This window comes from Orycteropus afer, unplaced genomic scaffold, assembly GCF_000298275.1.
Source record: "Orycteropus afer afer isolate SDZICR_OR568_19922 unplaced genomic scaffold, OryAfe1.0 scaffold00018, whole genome shotgun sequence".
Taxonomy (NCBI): Eukaryota; Metazoa; Chordata; class Mammalia; order Tubulidentata; family Orycteropodidae; genus Orycteropus; species Orycteropus afer.
Genome location: NW_006921605.1, coordinates 409,439 through 423,624, shown reverse-complemented (window position 1 = coordinate 423,624; position 14,186 = coordinate 409,439). Strand labels below are relative to the sequence as shown.

The following is a 14,186-nucleotide window of genomic DNA, read 5'->3' as shown; positions in this document are numbered from 1 at the left end:
CTAAGGTCTGTCTCAAATTAGCTTTTGTGTGTGATGTGAGACAGCAGTTGGGATTCAAATGTTTTTCTACATGGATATCCAGTATTTATTGACAATATTTTCCTATCTCTGTTGAAGGCCTTTGAAGACTTTGTCTAAAATCAATTGACTGTGTAATGTGAGTTATTTCTGGACTCTTATTCTCTCACTGATCTATTTTTCTATTGTTATTCTATTATTACACTTTCCTGACTGTTGTTATTGCAGAGTAAATCTTTGAATCAGGTTCTGTGAGTCTCAAGTTTTGTTCTTTCGAGTCTGCTATGCTATTTGGGGTCCTGTCAATTTCCACATCCATTTCAGGAGCATCAATTTCTACAAAGAAGCCTTCAGAGAGGTTTACTGGAATTGTGTTGGGTCTACAGATAATCTGGGAAGAACTGACTTGTTAACAATAATGAGTCTTCCAAACCACAAACATGGTTTATCTCTCTAGCTACAGGTCATCTTTAATTTCTCTCAGAAATTATTTTGTAATTTTGAGGGTAGAGAACATACATATACTTTGTTAAATTTACTCTAAGTATTTTGGTTTTGATGCTATTGTTCATTTTTTTTTTAATTGCATTTGTAATTGTTCATTGCTAGTCTATAGGGATGCTACCTATATGTATCATCTACTTTTTTTTAACTTGCATACATACATATTTCAAACTAAATTAAAAATATGTCCCTTCCTTCTTTTCTTCATCCAAACCCCATTCTTCTATCTATCTGCCTCTTTCCTACCTTGTGATCTCACCTAGCTCCAGGGACTCAGGCTGGTAGCCATGGAAGTCCTGGGGCTAAGGAGAAGAGGGAGAAGGAGGGGACAGCCAAGCCTCCCACAAGGTCAAAGGCCATGCCTCACCTTGTGAGGCCCCAGCTGGTGGGTCTGGCTCCCCTAGGGGTAGTGAGATGGAGGAGAAGGAAGCCTGCCCCCGATGTCTATAATCAAGTCACGTGTCCACACAAGCACCTGGAGAACAGATGAGGCTACAGCAGGTGAAAAAACTTGGGAAGAACATGACAGTTTTTATCTCCATTACAGAAAGAGAGCAAACAGGTGGGTGGCCTGCATCCCAGAACTAAGGACTTGCCTAGCAGCCCCTACCCTCCACACTGGCTCCTGTCCAGCACCACGACTGTGTGCTGATGGCACTGGGGAGGCAGGACTCACATAAGGTCAGCTCACCCGTGTCCTTCAGCCTCCCTGCCCTGCCTCAGCCCCTGGACCAGTGCCCACACTCACTCGAGGACGGACAGCGAGGTGGCCTGCGGGTGGTAGCGGTAGAGAAGGAGGCTCTGTTCCACACGGATGACATGGCCACCCTGGCGGAGATGCTCCTGGAAGAAGAGCAGGTCCTCGGGGATGCCCTGTGGAAAGGCTGGCCTGAGAGTCTGCATGGACAGGACCAACGAGCCTACCAAGCATCTGACGTGGGAGGGCAGCTGTGTTGGGGGCTCAGCTGGACTCCTGGAAGAAGCTGTGCATGGGGCAGGGGTAGGGGGCAGGGCTGGTAGGAGGTATGAGGGAGGGGGAAGGAGTGGCAGGGGAGGGATGAAAGGATGGGGGTGACAGTAAGGGGAAGGAGTGATGGGGAAGGGTGGGCATGGCAGAGGGGTGATAGAGAGGGGTGGGTATGTGTTCTGGTTCCCTAGTACCACTCTGACAAGAATATACCACAAATGGGATGGCTTAAACAGGAGTTTATTCTTACAATTTGGAGACTTTAAGTCCAAGTTCAAAATGCCAGGCTCTAGGGGCTGGGTGAAAGCCCCTCAGCCTCAGGCTTCAGCCCTGTCTCCAGCTCCTGGCCCACTGAAGCTAGAGGCTTTTCTTCACTCAGCTGCTGGCTGCTGAGGCTGCCAAGCCCAAGGTTGACAAGTAAAAAGGCACAGTCCCGAGGTTACCAAACCACATGGCAGGTCATTCATTCAAATCTATTGTAAGTCCCAAGGTCGGCAAAGCATGGCAGACTGCTGAACAACAACTTGGCTACATGCAGGGTCCAAGCATGCCATAAGCTAGAGACCATTCCCAAAGCTGTTTCTTATATATGGGAAGCAAACCACATCCCCAAAGGCAGCTACCAGCTGCTCACAGTAGATTCCACCATGGAGCTGATTACCAGTCTCATCATGGAGAATACTACATCCAGCTTCCCAGCCACTCAACAAGGCCCAGCCAAGCTGATACACAAACTGAACTACCACAGTATGGCAGAGGGTTGTCTCCACTCAAGAGGACACGTCCCTTCAGAGTCTCATCCCCACATTCCACAGGGCTGTGAGGGCCAGTGTGGGTCCTGGGGGGCTGTGGGCCACTACCATAGTGCCCTCCTCAGATAGACTTTCTAGCAAATCCAGAGAGAAGTGGTCAGCAGGAAACTGTCCCAGGTTTAAGCAAGTAAGTGGTTACCCCCAGGCCACTACTGGTGACCCCATGAAAAGACCAGTCTTGTGGCTGAAAGACCGTCAACATTAAGTCTCATAAACAAATTTGCTAGGGATTCCCTAACACGCCTCAAAGACCCTGAACTTAGACCATACCTCACCAGAGTTTCTTACAGGCAGGCTGCCCCTCAAGGAACCTTGACCTTGGAGGCCATTTCCTCAGGGCTGCTTGAGGAGGCACTCGAGTGAGCCCTGTGCTCCAGAGATGACTCCCCCCTCAGCCACCGCAGTCCTGCACTTGCTGTGTGACAAGGTCCCAGAGGAGGTGCCCTGCCTAGGGCTTTGAGATGAGACCACTGGTTCTGGAAATGTCAGGATTTGATGTTAGCTGAGGGGCTGGAGGACATGGGTTGGGAAAGGGGCCACAGGCAGGCTGCTGAGGCCTTCTAGGGGCCTGGGCTATGAACCAATCCGGGTCCAGGGGCTTCTGCTCAGCGTCTTGTGCTCTCAATCACTGTCAGAAACAGGATCCTTGGGGCTTTCTCTCCAGGGTCACAAAGGTGAACCAGGTGTGGTCCGAGGCTCAGGATCCTGGGGCCTTGCCACAGTGCCTGCACTTGGTATCTCTCTGAATTTTATAGGGAGCCAGCTGGTTTCATGCTCAGGTGGGGAGAGCTCCAGGCCTGGTCGCCAGCTGGATCCCCGTCTTCTGACGGTGCTGATCTTGTTCCTCAATTCGGGCTGAGATGCTGCAGGCACACCTGGCCGGCCACCACCTTACCCTCAGTCACTTCATGAAGGGATCACTCATCTTGGAATTACTGGCCAAGTCCAAGTTCATTTTCTTATGGGTCATAAGCCAGGGCCTCTAGAAGACCACCCTCAAAGCATCAAGGACAGAGGCTGATCTAAGGAAATGGTCCTTGACATGCTAAGTCCACACAGATACTCAGAGCAGTGTCATGCATGCCAAGGAAAAGCAGAACCACTCTAAGTTCCAATGCTGGTGGGTGATGACGTAAACTGAAGCACCTCTACCTGACAGAACACTCTGCAGGAATTAAAACAGGGTTTTTAATCAGACTGTAAAAAATAATAAAAGACCATGAAATAACAGCAAGGTTGATAACAAAATGCTAAGTTAAAAACAGATTTCAAAATCACGTTTACAGCTTTGCCAAGTGTGTCCACAGCAAAGTGAAGACAAAGGAACACAGCTAATCTCACAGCAGTTGTGTGTGGGATGGGCTTACAGGTAAGCTGTGTGTATTTTCCTCTAATTTTGTTGTTATTTTTTAAAAATTTTATTGTGATTTGAATGAAAGTTTACAGAGCAAATTCATTTTCCATATAGCAGTTCACATATACTTTGTCACATGACGTTGACTGCAAATTCCTACAATGGAACAGCTCTCTTCCCATTTCCTCTCCATAGTTACCTCTTCCCTGTGTGCTTCCCTCCCATGTACTCCTGCCCCAACGAGCTGTCTCCCTGTGCATACACAGCCCTTCTATTCTCTCACAACTGATCTCTCTAAGGAGTGTAGCTACCTAATATAAATGTTCAGCTCATGTGCCTGTTTCTTGTTTGGCTGGAAGCACAAGAGTAGGTTCAATTCCAGACCTGTAGGGCAAGTAGGGGCCATCGTAGTTTTGAAGGTGCCATCAAAGAGCATGAACCCTGTGCTCATTACAAGGTTAGGACAGAGAGAGACACGGTGCTCATGAGTTTACTCTCAATGGTCAGGAATAATTGAGCCCTTGGGGCTTCCTTATGTTCTGGCAAAAAAGAAAAGGAAAATATTTAGTCCAAGGAGGACCTCAGGCAGCCCCTCTTGTCCTCCTCAGACAGCAGGAGGCCCATGGGAGGCAGACAGGGCTGGTCCCCATCTTACTCTCTCTCCCAATCTCATGTTTCACCCAATTTCACTCCATCAGCCACTCTCCTTGGAAGGAAGGTTGGGCAATCTACTTCCATAGTGATACTGCCTTGGAAACCCAAGGAGGGGTCGCTATGAGTTGGGTCCGACTCGATGGCGATGAGTTGTTTTTTTCTTTTTATCTTCATTTCAGCACCCACCAGGCTACCCAGTATAGGAGGCCTGGGGATTTCACCATCACGTTCTCCCCACTTTGCCCACCCACCTCCACTGCAGGCTCCTGTTCACACAGGGCTGGGATTCTTGGAGGTAGCGGCTGTCCCTGATCCTGAATGAAAACTGCATGTCAACCCATGATGGAAGGAAGAGGAGCCACCGCTTAAAAATGACTTCTGGGTACCCGAGGAGATGGGGCCACTTAGACCCAAATCTTCCCACATATCCTCCAAACATTACCCATGTGAACCAGAGCAAGTGAGACCCACAGGTGCACACCATCAGCAGGCAGACGGACACCCATTTCCAAGTGAGCTGCCTCTTGGGCTCCAGTCACCTTTACAGGGACCAGGCATCCAGGAGAACTGAGCAGAAGAGGGAGGAAAGGGCAGGTCCACGTGAGCACACCATCCGGACAGAGTTCTAGCAGGCCAGAGTGTGGTCTGAGGGGAGAGACAGCAAAGGCACAGGAGGACACACCCCTGAGAGTGCAGGTAAAGCGAGAAGGAGCAAGCACAGGGCTGGGGCGATTCAGGGTCTGGAAAGACAGAAGGGGACCAAAGAATCCAGGGACACAGAATGCTTTCCCCCACCCTCACCCTGAAAAAAATCCACGAAAGGAGCTGCACTTCTCCACAGTGACAGAAGGGGGAGTTCTTGAGTCAGTAATCATGGGAACCACCAAAAGTGCTGTGCACAGAATGCACACACATGGGCCATCCTCATCTACACAAACCAGCCTGAGAGGAAAACAGAAGATAAGAACCAAACACTTCAGTGGGTGAAAATTCATCTCCCTCCCCCACCAACAATAACAACAAAACAAAACCATGAAACAAAACACACTGTAACGTAATGCTTCAAGCTAAAATACATGCCTCGACTAGCATTTGAGGATGTAGAAGGAGAGCCATCTTGAATGAGAAGTCAGTAACTAAGTGCAAAACTGCCCCCCTGCCCCCGCCAAGAAAAGGAAAAAGATATTTAAAAAATAAAGAATGGAAGAATGCAGATTAATGCTTGTCTAGAGCAGGGGGACAGGTGGGGAGCTGGGACTGCTCATGGGTAGAGGGCTTATTTTTCTGGATTAAAATATGTTCAAATATTAGATTGTAATGATGGTTGTACAACCCCATGGATTTACTGAAATCCACTGAATTGCACATTTTATTACATGAATTGTATAATACATGAATTATACCTCGATCCCACCCACTGCCGTGAAATCGATGCTGACCCACAGCGCCCCTGCAGGACAGAGTGGAACTGCCCCACAGGGTCTCCAAGGCTGTCAGTCTTCACAGAAGCAAAGCCCAAACCACATGCACTGCCATGGAGTCGATTCCAACTCACAGCGCCCCTAGAGGACAGAGTAGCACTACTCCATAGGGTTTACAAGGCTGTCAGTAACAAGGCTGTCAGTCTTTACAGAAGCACACTTTCTTGTCTTTCTCCCATGGAGCTGCTGGTGGGTTTGAACTGCCAACCTTTTGATTAGCAGCTGAATGCTTTAACCACTGTGCCATCAGAGCTCCTTATACCTCAGAAAAGCTTCTAAAAAAAAAAAGAGGGTTGGCTGAACTCAAAAACTAAATTGAAGAAAAAGACTAACCTGTATTGATGAGAAGTCAAGACTAAATTAGAAGGTCCTCAAGGGAAAGTAGATTTGAATGAAATTTTGAAATTAAAGAAATCTAAGAAAATAACCAGGAAAATGAAGATGATATAAAAAGAAATATGGATTAGAAAGAAAGTTTCTGAAATGAAAGACAGTCAAAGAAAATCTAACCAATGTATAACTGCGGTCTCTGAAACAGAAAAAACAAAACATTGGAATAGAGCTAATATTTGAACTATAATCTAAGAAAACATCCCAGAAATAAAAGCAGATCTGCTTTGATGCATTGTAAAGGTCCACCAGATAAACTTTAAAACAAACCATAGTGAAATTATTAGACTTTAAAGAGAAGTAAATCCTCAAAGCCTCCTAGCAAAAAGATCATGTAACTTACAAAGGTAAGGGAATCAAATTAGCATCAGACTTCTCTATAGCAACACATAAAGTGAGGAAAGAACAGAACAGTATTTTCAAGACATCCAAGGAAAGAAAGTGTGAACCAAGGATTTTCTATACAAACTATCCTCCCAGTATCAGGGCTGTAGAAAACAGTTTCCAAATGTGCAAGAACTTAAGGAATGCTGCAGCTCCATCCATCTGGAGGAGACACATGACTGGAGAAACTTCAGCAGAAGTCCTGATAGTGAATATTTAATTGAACTATAGATCAAGTTGACAAAAGAGAGGAACAAAGGTAGAATAATAATATACAAATGCTGATGCTCTGATGTCAGCAAGAATAATGCAACAAAAAAATGGAAGGAAAATGGCAAGAGAAGAGAAAAAATAGAATAATTTTGTAGACTGTTGTACAGGCAATAGTGAGATTCAAAATACCTTCATAATGGACTAAAGCAGATCATAGATTTAATAAGAAAACACGGGATAAAGGGCATGAAAAAGGCAGATAAATGCAAGGTAACCACTAGAACAAAATACAAACTTTCCTCAATCTCCTCCAAATTTTAAAAATACAAGAAAAGAGGAAGGCTGACTAGCCAGCCTTCCTTCCTGATGCCCATGAGTTTGCACATGATGTACAAGGCCAGGACCTGGAGTCTGGAGGGCACAAAGGCAAGTGCCCTTAGGGGGCAGAAAAAATGGCCAGAAACCAACAATGCAAGCACCCTGGACAGCAGAGGGCAGTGGGACACGCACAGTACCAGAGGTGAAGAGGAGATCCCAGGAGAGAGAGACCAAAAATGGGAAAAGATATTCACAAATCCAGTATCTGAATTAAATTAGCATTCAACTAAAATGAAACACCAACAATAAAAAGACAGCCCACTTAAAAATGGGTGGAAGATTTGGACATTCACAAAATAAGATACAGAAATGGCTAAAAGCACGTGAAAAACTGTTCTACATTAGTCATCTTGGAAAATAAAAATTAAAGGTACAATGAGAAACCACAGAAGACCAAGCAGAACAGCTAAACTTAAAGACTGACAATACCAAATGCTCGCAAGGAGTTGGGAACTCATGCACAGTGCCGAGAATATAAAATGTACAACCCTGCTGGAGAAAAATGTGACAGCACCTTATAAACTAGATATGCACTAACCGTTCACACAGCAATTCCAGTCCTAGGTTTCCACCCAATGGAAATGAAAGCACGTACCCACAAACGTTTCTGTCATGCTGACACAACGTTTTCCTGAATACCTTGGCCTTCCTATGGCAACGAGGAGCCTTCTCCAGGCTGTTCCAACTCAGTGTGAGGGGCCATGACCTGCCTTGTAAGCAAACCTGTTCCCAACCAATACCACGTTCCTTCTGCTCCTTTCATTTCTGTCTCAGGGCCTGTTGCTGCTGCGGCTGCTGCTCTGAGTCGGCACCAATGCATGTCAGCCTCACATGCAAGAGAACCACGTGGGGCCTGGTCCTGTGCGTTTCAGTCCACTGCTGCAGCTGCTGTCGACTGACAAGTACCCGCACTGAGGGTCTCCCTCCTTTTCAATGACCCTCTATTCACCAAACGTGATGGCCCTTCCCAGTGACTAACCGTTCCTGATGATGTGTCCAAAGGTAGTGAGCCCAAGCCTCGTCCTCCATCCTCGCTGACAGGGGCAAACGGTTACATGCCAAGGCTGGCAGCTCCCAGGGTACTCTCCACCAAAACCATAATTCAAAGGCGTGGTTCTTCCTCCGTCTCCCTTCTTCGTTGTTCTGCTTTTGTGTGCATCAGAGGCAACTGAAACAGCACGCCTTGGGTCAGGCACACTCATCAAAGCGATTCCTTTGCTCTTGAAAACCTTAAATAAGTCTTCTGAAGCAGATTTTTGTATGTTTTGGAATAGTCTGAGTAGGACTGGTGTCAGTTCTTCTCTGAATGTTTGGTAGAATCTCCAGTGAAACCATCTGGGCCAGGAATTGCAGCAGATATTTGAAATGTCCAGTGTCCTGCAAGAATCCAGTGGGGGTGTTCCTGTGCAACACATGCTTGTTCCCTTTAGAAGAAACAGGGGCAGCAGGAGCTGGGGTCTGGCCCAGGTGAGAACAGCAGCTGCCAGCAGTCACTCAGAGGGGTGGACACTTCTGGGGATGGACGTTCTTGTTTCACCAGCAGCCAGCCAAGTGCCTCCTGTTTTCAGCATCTCAACTGATGCACAGAGGCTGCCCTGGGCAGCAGCACCCGTTAACACCTCAGGAGAGGGGAGGGCAGGGGCACGCTCATTAATTCAGGTGAGAAAGCAGCCAGCACTGTGGTGCCCAGATCCCCACTTCATGGACCATAGATTCCATGAGAAATTGGCACATCTCTGCTTCTAACAGAGCAGGAAGGACAGGCACACAGCACTCGGTCAGTGGGTGCAGGAGCTATGCAGCACTGTGTCCACGAAGGAAGGTCAGCTCAAGGCCCTCCCACGTGTCAGCCTGAGACCAGCAGGGCTACAGGGACCCTCAGGAAGCCGTCCTGCCACTACAGGCACCAAAGACCCCTGCTCTGACTGCCTCCTCCTCATGGGCCTGGGTCCTCCCAACCAACCTTGGGAATGCAACACAGGCAGGGGGCATGATGGGGAGGCATGAGCTTCAGGTAGACCTGTGACCATGGCTGTCACTGAGTCTCCTTGGTGTAGACCTGAGAATACGCTGCTGCGGGTGGGTCTGGGGAAGCCCCTGTGGGGGACTGTGGCAGAGTGGTGTCAGGAACGTATCTGCCTGGCCTATGGAGAAGTTCCCAGAGTCAGCTGAGGAGCTGGGGGTGCGGGCAGTAGGTCGCTGTGAGGGGTGGTGCTGGGCAGGGGCTGAGGACAGGCACAGGCCTCATGCTGTAGGTTCACACAGTCCCTGTGCAAAAGGGGAAACTGAGGCAGACCTATCCTCACAGGGCAGGAAGAGGGGTCTCCAGCACCCCAGGAGCAGAGGCCTACCTAGGGTGTGGTAGGTATGGCTCATGCCTTTGGCACCACTTAAAGGGGTTAGCCAGTGAGCAGCTGAGAGCTCATTCTGCAATTTAAAACCAAGTACATAGGCACTGTTTTCAGTAGACAGGCCTCTGCCCAGAAGCCCTGACCCTTCTCTGCCAGCCTCAGGCTCCTTCCTGCCCATAGGTCTGGGCTCTGCAGGGCAGGGAAAAGTGGGTGGTGTCATGGGAGCTTCTGTGTACATATGCGGCCTCATCAAAGGCCCTAAAACAAAGGCCTGGCAAGGGCTCTCCTGCATGCCACCCCTGCCATCGAGACCAGACCTCACGTTCTCAAGATCCCCTTTACAGAAAGTTGATGTGAAAAAAACCGGCCAAACCTATGATTTGTATTTGCAGAAGGTGGGATGGGGTGGGCGATTCATTCTCACTCTGTCCGTGGAGTGACAAGGCATTGGCTTGAAAAGCCCTCTCCCATCAAGAAAGAAGAACTAGTAGCAGAATATATCCTTTGGGCCTGGGGTCCTTGCACTGAGAAACTCCTGGACCCAGTGTGTGGGATCATTCTCACTTTGTCTATGCAAGTAGCAAGAGGCCAGCTGGGCAGTCACCATGTCTCTACCTGTCACAGGTAGATCTGTTGGCTGGGCACTCCATCCCCTGTGGGGACCCCACATGGGAGCCACCCTCCTTCTCCCTAGATGCTGCCTGGCCTTGTTTGACAAACACCTTTTAAGCTGGGACGAGTTAACTGGGACCCGAGACAAGGAGCCTCCCAGCAGGTGTGAAGCAGCCATCGCTTTCAGCAAACCAAGGTGGTGGTGCCTGTGCTCACAGGCTTCACGAGCCTCACTCTGCCCAGCAGGCACAGCTTGGCAGGAGAGAGGAAGAAGCTAAGAAGGCTGGCCCGGGTCATGGGGAGCTCACACAGCCAGGACTACCTTGTGGAGAAGGGGACTTCCTTGGGGGCCTTTTAGCACCCCTCTTTTTAGCACTTACCTGTCCACCCTCATCAAACCAGCCAATGTGGGAAAACCACGCTCTGGAGCAGAACCAGGTGGGCATGATCACCGTCGGGCCATTTGAGGTAAAAACCTAGAAACAACCAGCGTTAAGAGAGTGAACAGGCAATCTGCAGCTCTCCTCCACAGGGCCAAGGGCTACAGCCAGGGAGGTGTCTCCCCAAAGGCTGAAAAATGAGGGGAGGGCACTTTCCCAAGGTCAGCCCAGGTCTCCATCCTATACTGTTTACTCAGGAGGACGCCCCTCTGCCTGGGATAGGTGAAATTCAGAACTGAAAATGCTATTTTAAACCCAAATAGAGCATCCAAGCACATAATGACTAGATGACTTAGATGAATGGATCATTTCCTAGAAAGACACAAACTACTGAAACTGGGTCAAGAAGAAACAGAAGTCTGAACAAGCCTGTAGGGAGGAAGGAGACTGACAAGGTATTGAAAACCTGCCACAGGACGCCCAGATGGCTTCTCTGGTGAATTCCACCAAGCACTTAAAGATATGTCATGAACCCTTCCCAAACTCTCCCAAAAATCTGGAGGCAGGAACACTTCCTAACTCATTCTGTGAGGGCATCACTACCCTGATAGCAAAGCCCAAGAAATGAAAACGACAGACAACTAACCTTATGGATACAGGTGAAAACATCCTCCACAAAACAGCAAACTGAGTCCAGCAATACAGAAAAAGGATTACACACCATGACCAAGAGCGCTCTCTCCCCAGAGATGCAAGGTTGGTTCAAAATATAAAGATCAATCAATGCAATTTACCGTATCAGTTGATTGAAGGACAACACTCACACGATCTTCGCAACAGGTGCAGAAAAGACTCTGATGACATCTAACAGCCTTTCATGATGAAACCACTCAAACCAGTAACTTCCTAATCTGATAAAGGACACTGTCATGAATTGAACTGTGTCGACCAAAATACACATCGATGCGGCAGGGCCATGCCTCAGTGGTACGTAAAGCCCCTTCCATGTGTGTGATCTGGTGGAGCTGTCCTCTGCTGTAAACCCTGATCCTATGAGTCAAGGAGGCAGGGTCAGGCTGTCAATCTCTTTGGAGACGTAAAGAGATTAAACAAGTGAGCAGAGATGAAAGCCCCTCCCACCAAGAAAGAAGAACGAGCAACAGAACATATCCTTTGGGCCTGGGGTCCTTGAACTGAGAAACTCCTGGACCCAGTGGAGACTGATGCAAGGACTGTTTCCCAGAGGGCTGGTGCCCTGAATTCAGATGCCTCGTCTTCTAAACTGTGAGAATAAATTTCTGTTTGTTAGCCTTCAGGCCTGGGCACTACCTTGACACCTCCTTGGCCAGGTGTGGACACCAGGTGGCAAGGATGTACCTGATGTACCTGTACCTCCTGTGTGAGTTCTCAGAGCCGGCTGGTGGGTGCTCCAGTGCCTGCCGCCCCCTGTGCGGGTCTTGGGGACGTCATGTGGCACCTCCAGTCCTTCCCTGGGGTGCTGTAGTGGTGCTGGTGGCGGCAGCAGTGCTGACGGCAAGGCCACAGCAGTGAGGGCCCAGGATGCACTGCCACAGGTCTGGCTGGGCTATGGGCAGGAAGATGTCCAAGGCCTCTGCAGTGGAGGTGGCAGTGGCTGCGAAGACCCCGACCCAGAGGTGACAGAGTGGAGGGGCCCAGGGCTGCCCAGCTCCAACAGGGAGGACGTGTTAACTGGACAGTCAGGCCCAGAGTGGCCCCACTCCAATGGGGAGGATGTGTTTACTGGACAGCTGGGCCCAGGACCACCCCACTCCAACAGGGAGGATGCATTTACCGGACAGTCGGGCCCAGGGTAGCTTTGCTCCAAAGGGAAGGACGTGTGTACTGGACAGTCAAAGATCTATTACTACATGTTGTTGTTGGTATTATGTGCTGTCGAGTCAGACCCAATGCATAGTGACCCCTCCTTGGGTTTCCAAGCTGGTATCACTACAGAAGTAGATTGCCTAACCTTCCTTCCGAGGACTGGCTGGTGGGTTTGAACCACCAGCCTTCTGGTTAGCAGTCAAGTGTCTTAGGCACTATGCCACCAGAGATCCCTATTCCTACATAAGCCTGGACAAATGCCATGGGATGCACTGCCCCCTCCAGGAAGAGAACTCAGATGCACACCATGTAGGCAAATGCCAGGGGGAACCATTACCTGGAATCTACTGGAAATGAGAAGAGACAGGAAACACTGGGAATGCAACCTGAAGCTCAGTGAAGTCCTAGGACCAGAAGAGCAAAGATACCAGGAGAGGCCCTTGGGCCCCTTTTCCAAACCAAAAATCTGAAGCAGCAGAGCCTCCAAAAGCCCAACTCATCTGGTGATCTTACCAATGTAACCATCACTGCGCCAGCCCTGAAGAAGCCCATCAAGGGCAACCACGGCCCACAGAAAAAGCTCGAGGAAAATGCAACAGAACGCAAAGCCTCGGGCTTCTACCCAGGCCGAAGGAGCCCCAGAAAGAGCAAAGCCGAGCTGTGGTCCGAAGACAGGAGAAGGGCTCCCGGGCTGACTGGAGATAGAAAGGGAGGACGAATGAAGACGGACCTTGCTAACGGCAGAGGCAGGCGGGTGATCCCACCCGGCAGCACTTGCGGGTGAATCTGAGGTGGAGAATCGTAGCCCCACTGAGACCACCAATGCCAATAAGTGGAGGTTCTGGATCCCACGGCTGCTCCACGTGCAGTACTGCTACAGCAAGGTGCCACTCGACAGACCAACTGCCTGGGACACCCACCAAGCACGGCAAGGGTAGGAACTGCCAGACTGAAATGCACAGTGTGGACGGCACCACACCTCATCCTCGTGTGGCTGCGATGCACGGCAAGGAGGTGCTGCCGTAACTTTGTGTCTGCAGCAAGGCCTCTGTGGAAGCCTACCCCTCGCTGGAGAAAGTGCCCTCATGAGAACTGATTTTTTTCTTTTTCTTTTTCCCTTTCGTTTTTCTGGTTTTTAGTTTGCTTGTATTTGTCTGTTTTAAAAGTACTATTCGGTTGGGCAATCCTACTTCCGTAGTGATACTGCCTCGGAAACCCAAGGAGGGGTCGCTATGAGTCGGGGCCGACTCAACGGCAAATAACAACAACAACAACATTCTTATTAATGGCAGCTCTGGTAGCATAGTGCCTAAGGCACTTGACTGCTAACCAGAAGGCTGGCGGTTCAAATCCACCAGCCACTCCTCGAAAGGAAGGTTGGGCAATCTACTTCTGTAGTGACACTGCCTCGGCAACCCAAGGAGGGGTCGCTATGAGTCGGGTCTGACTCGATGACACCTAACAACAACAACAACAACAACATTTGTCCTTTTTACTATTATTAATTTTTCTTCCCCTCCTAGGTCCTAGTTTTTAAGCTTCTTTTTCTTTTCCCTGTTCCTGGTTGCAATTATTTTCCCCCTTTTTTCTCATGGTTAACACCGTTCCTTGTTTTTCTTTTTGCATTTTCCCCATTTTCTCTTCATTATTCTCCTTCTCTACCTTTTTTTCTTAGTGCCCTATCCCCAGATATTGCAGGTTTTCTTGTTTTTTTCTTCTTCTTTTTCCCTTTTTTGGTTACTGTTCCTGTGTGATTACATGGTGTATTTTTTGTCCATGTGCTTTTAGTTTTTTGATGGTTATTCAGTTTTAATTTTTGTCTAACTGAGTGGGAGACAGCAAC

The 14,186-nt window shown here is 48.9% G+C and overlaps 1 protein-coding gene across 1 annotated transcript in view; it reads right to left on the bottom strand.

Moving 5' to 3' along the window:
* Positions 1-1,266: 1,266 nt before the first annotated feature.
* B3GNTL1 (UDP-GlcNAc:betaGal beta-1,3-N-acetylglucosaminyltransferase like 1) overlaps positions 1,267-14,186 on the bottom strand; it is a 285,413-nt gene continuing 272,493 nt past the window's right edge. The window contains exons 8-9 of the mRNA XM_007959785.1: positions 10,499-10,594; positions 1,267-1,395 (exon numbers count right to left, since the gene is read on the bottom strand). Coding sequence (XP_007957976.1) covers positions 1,267-1,395; positions 10,499-10,594 — 225 coding nt within the window. The remainder of the gene's footprint in view (positions 1,396-10,498; positions 10,595-14,186) is intronic.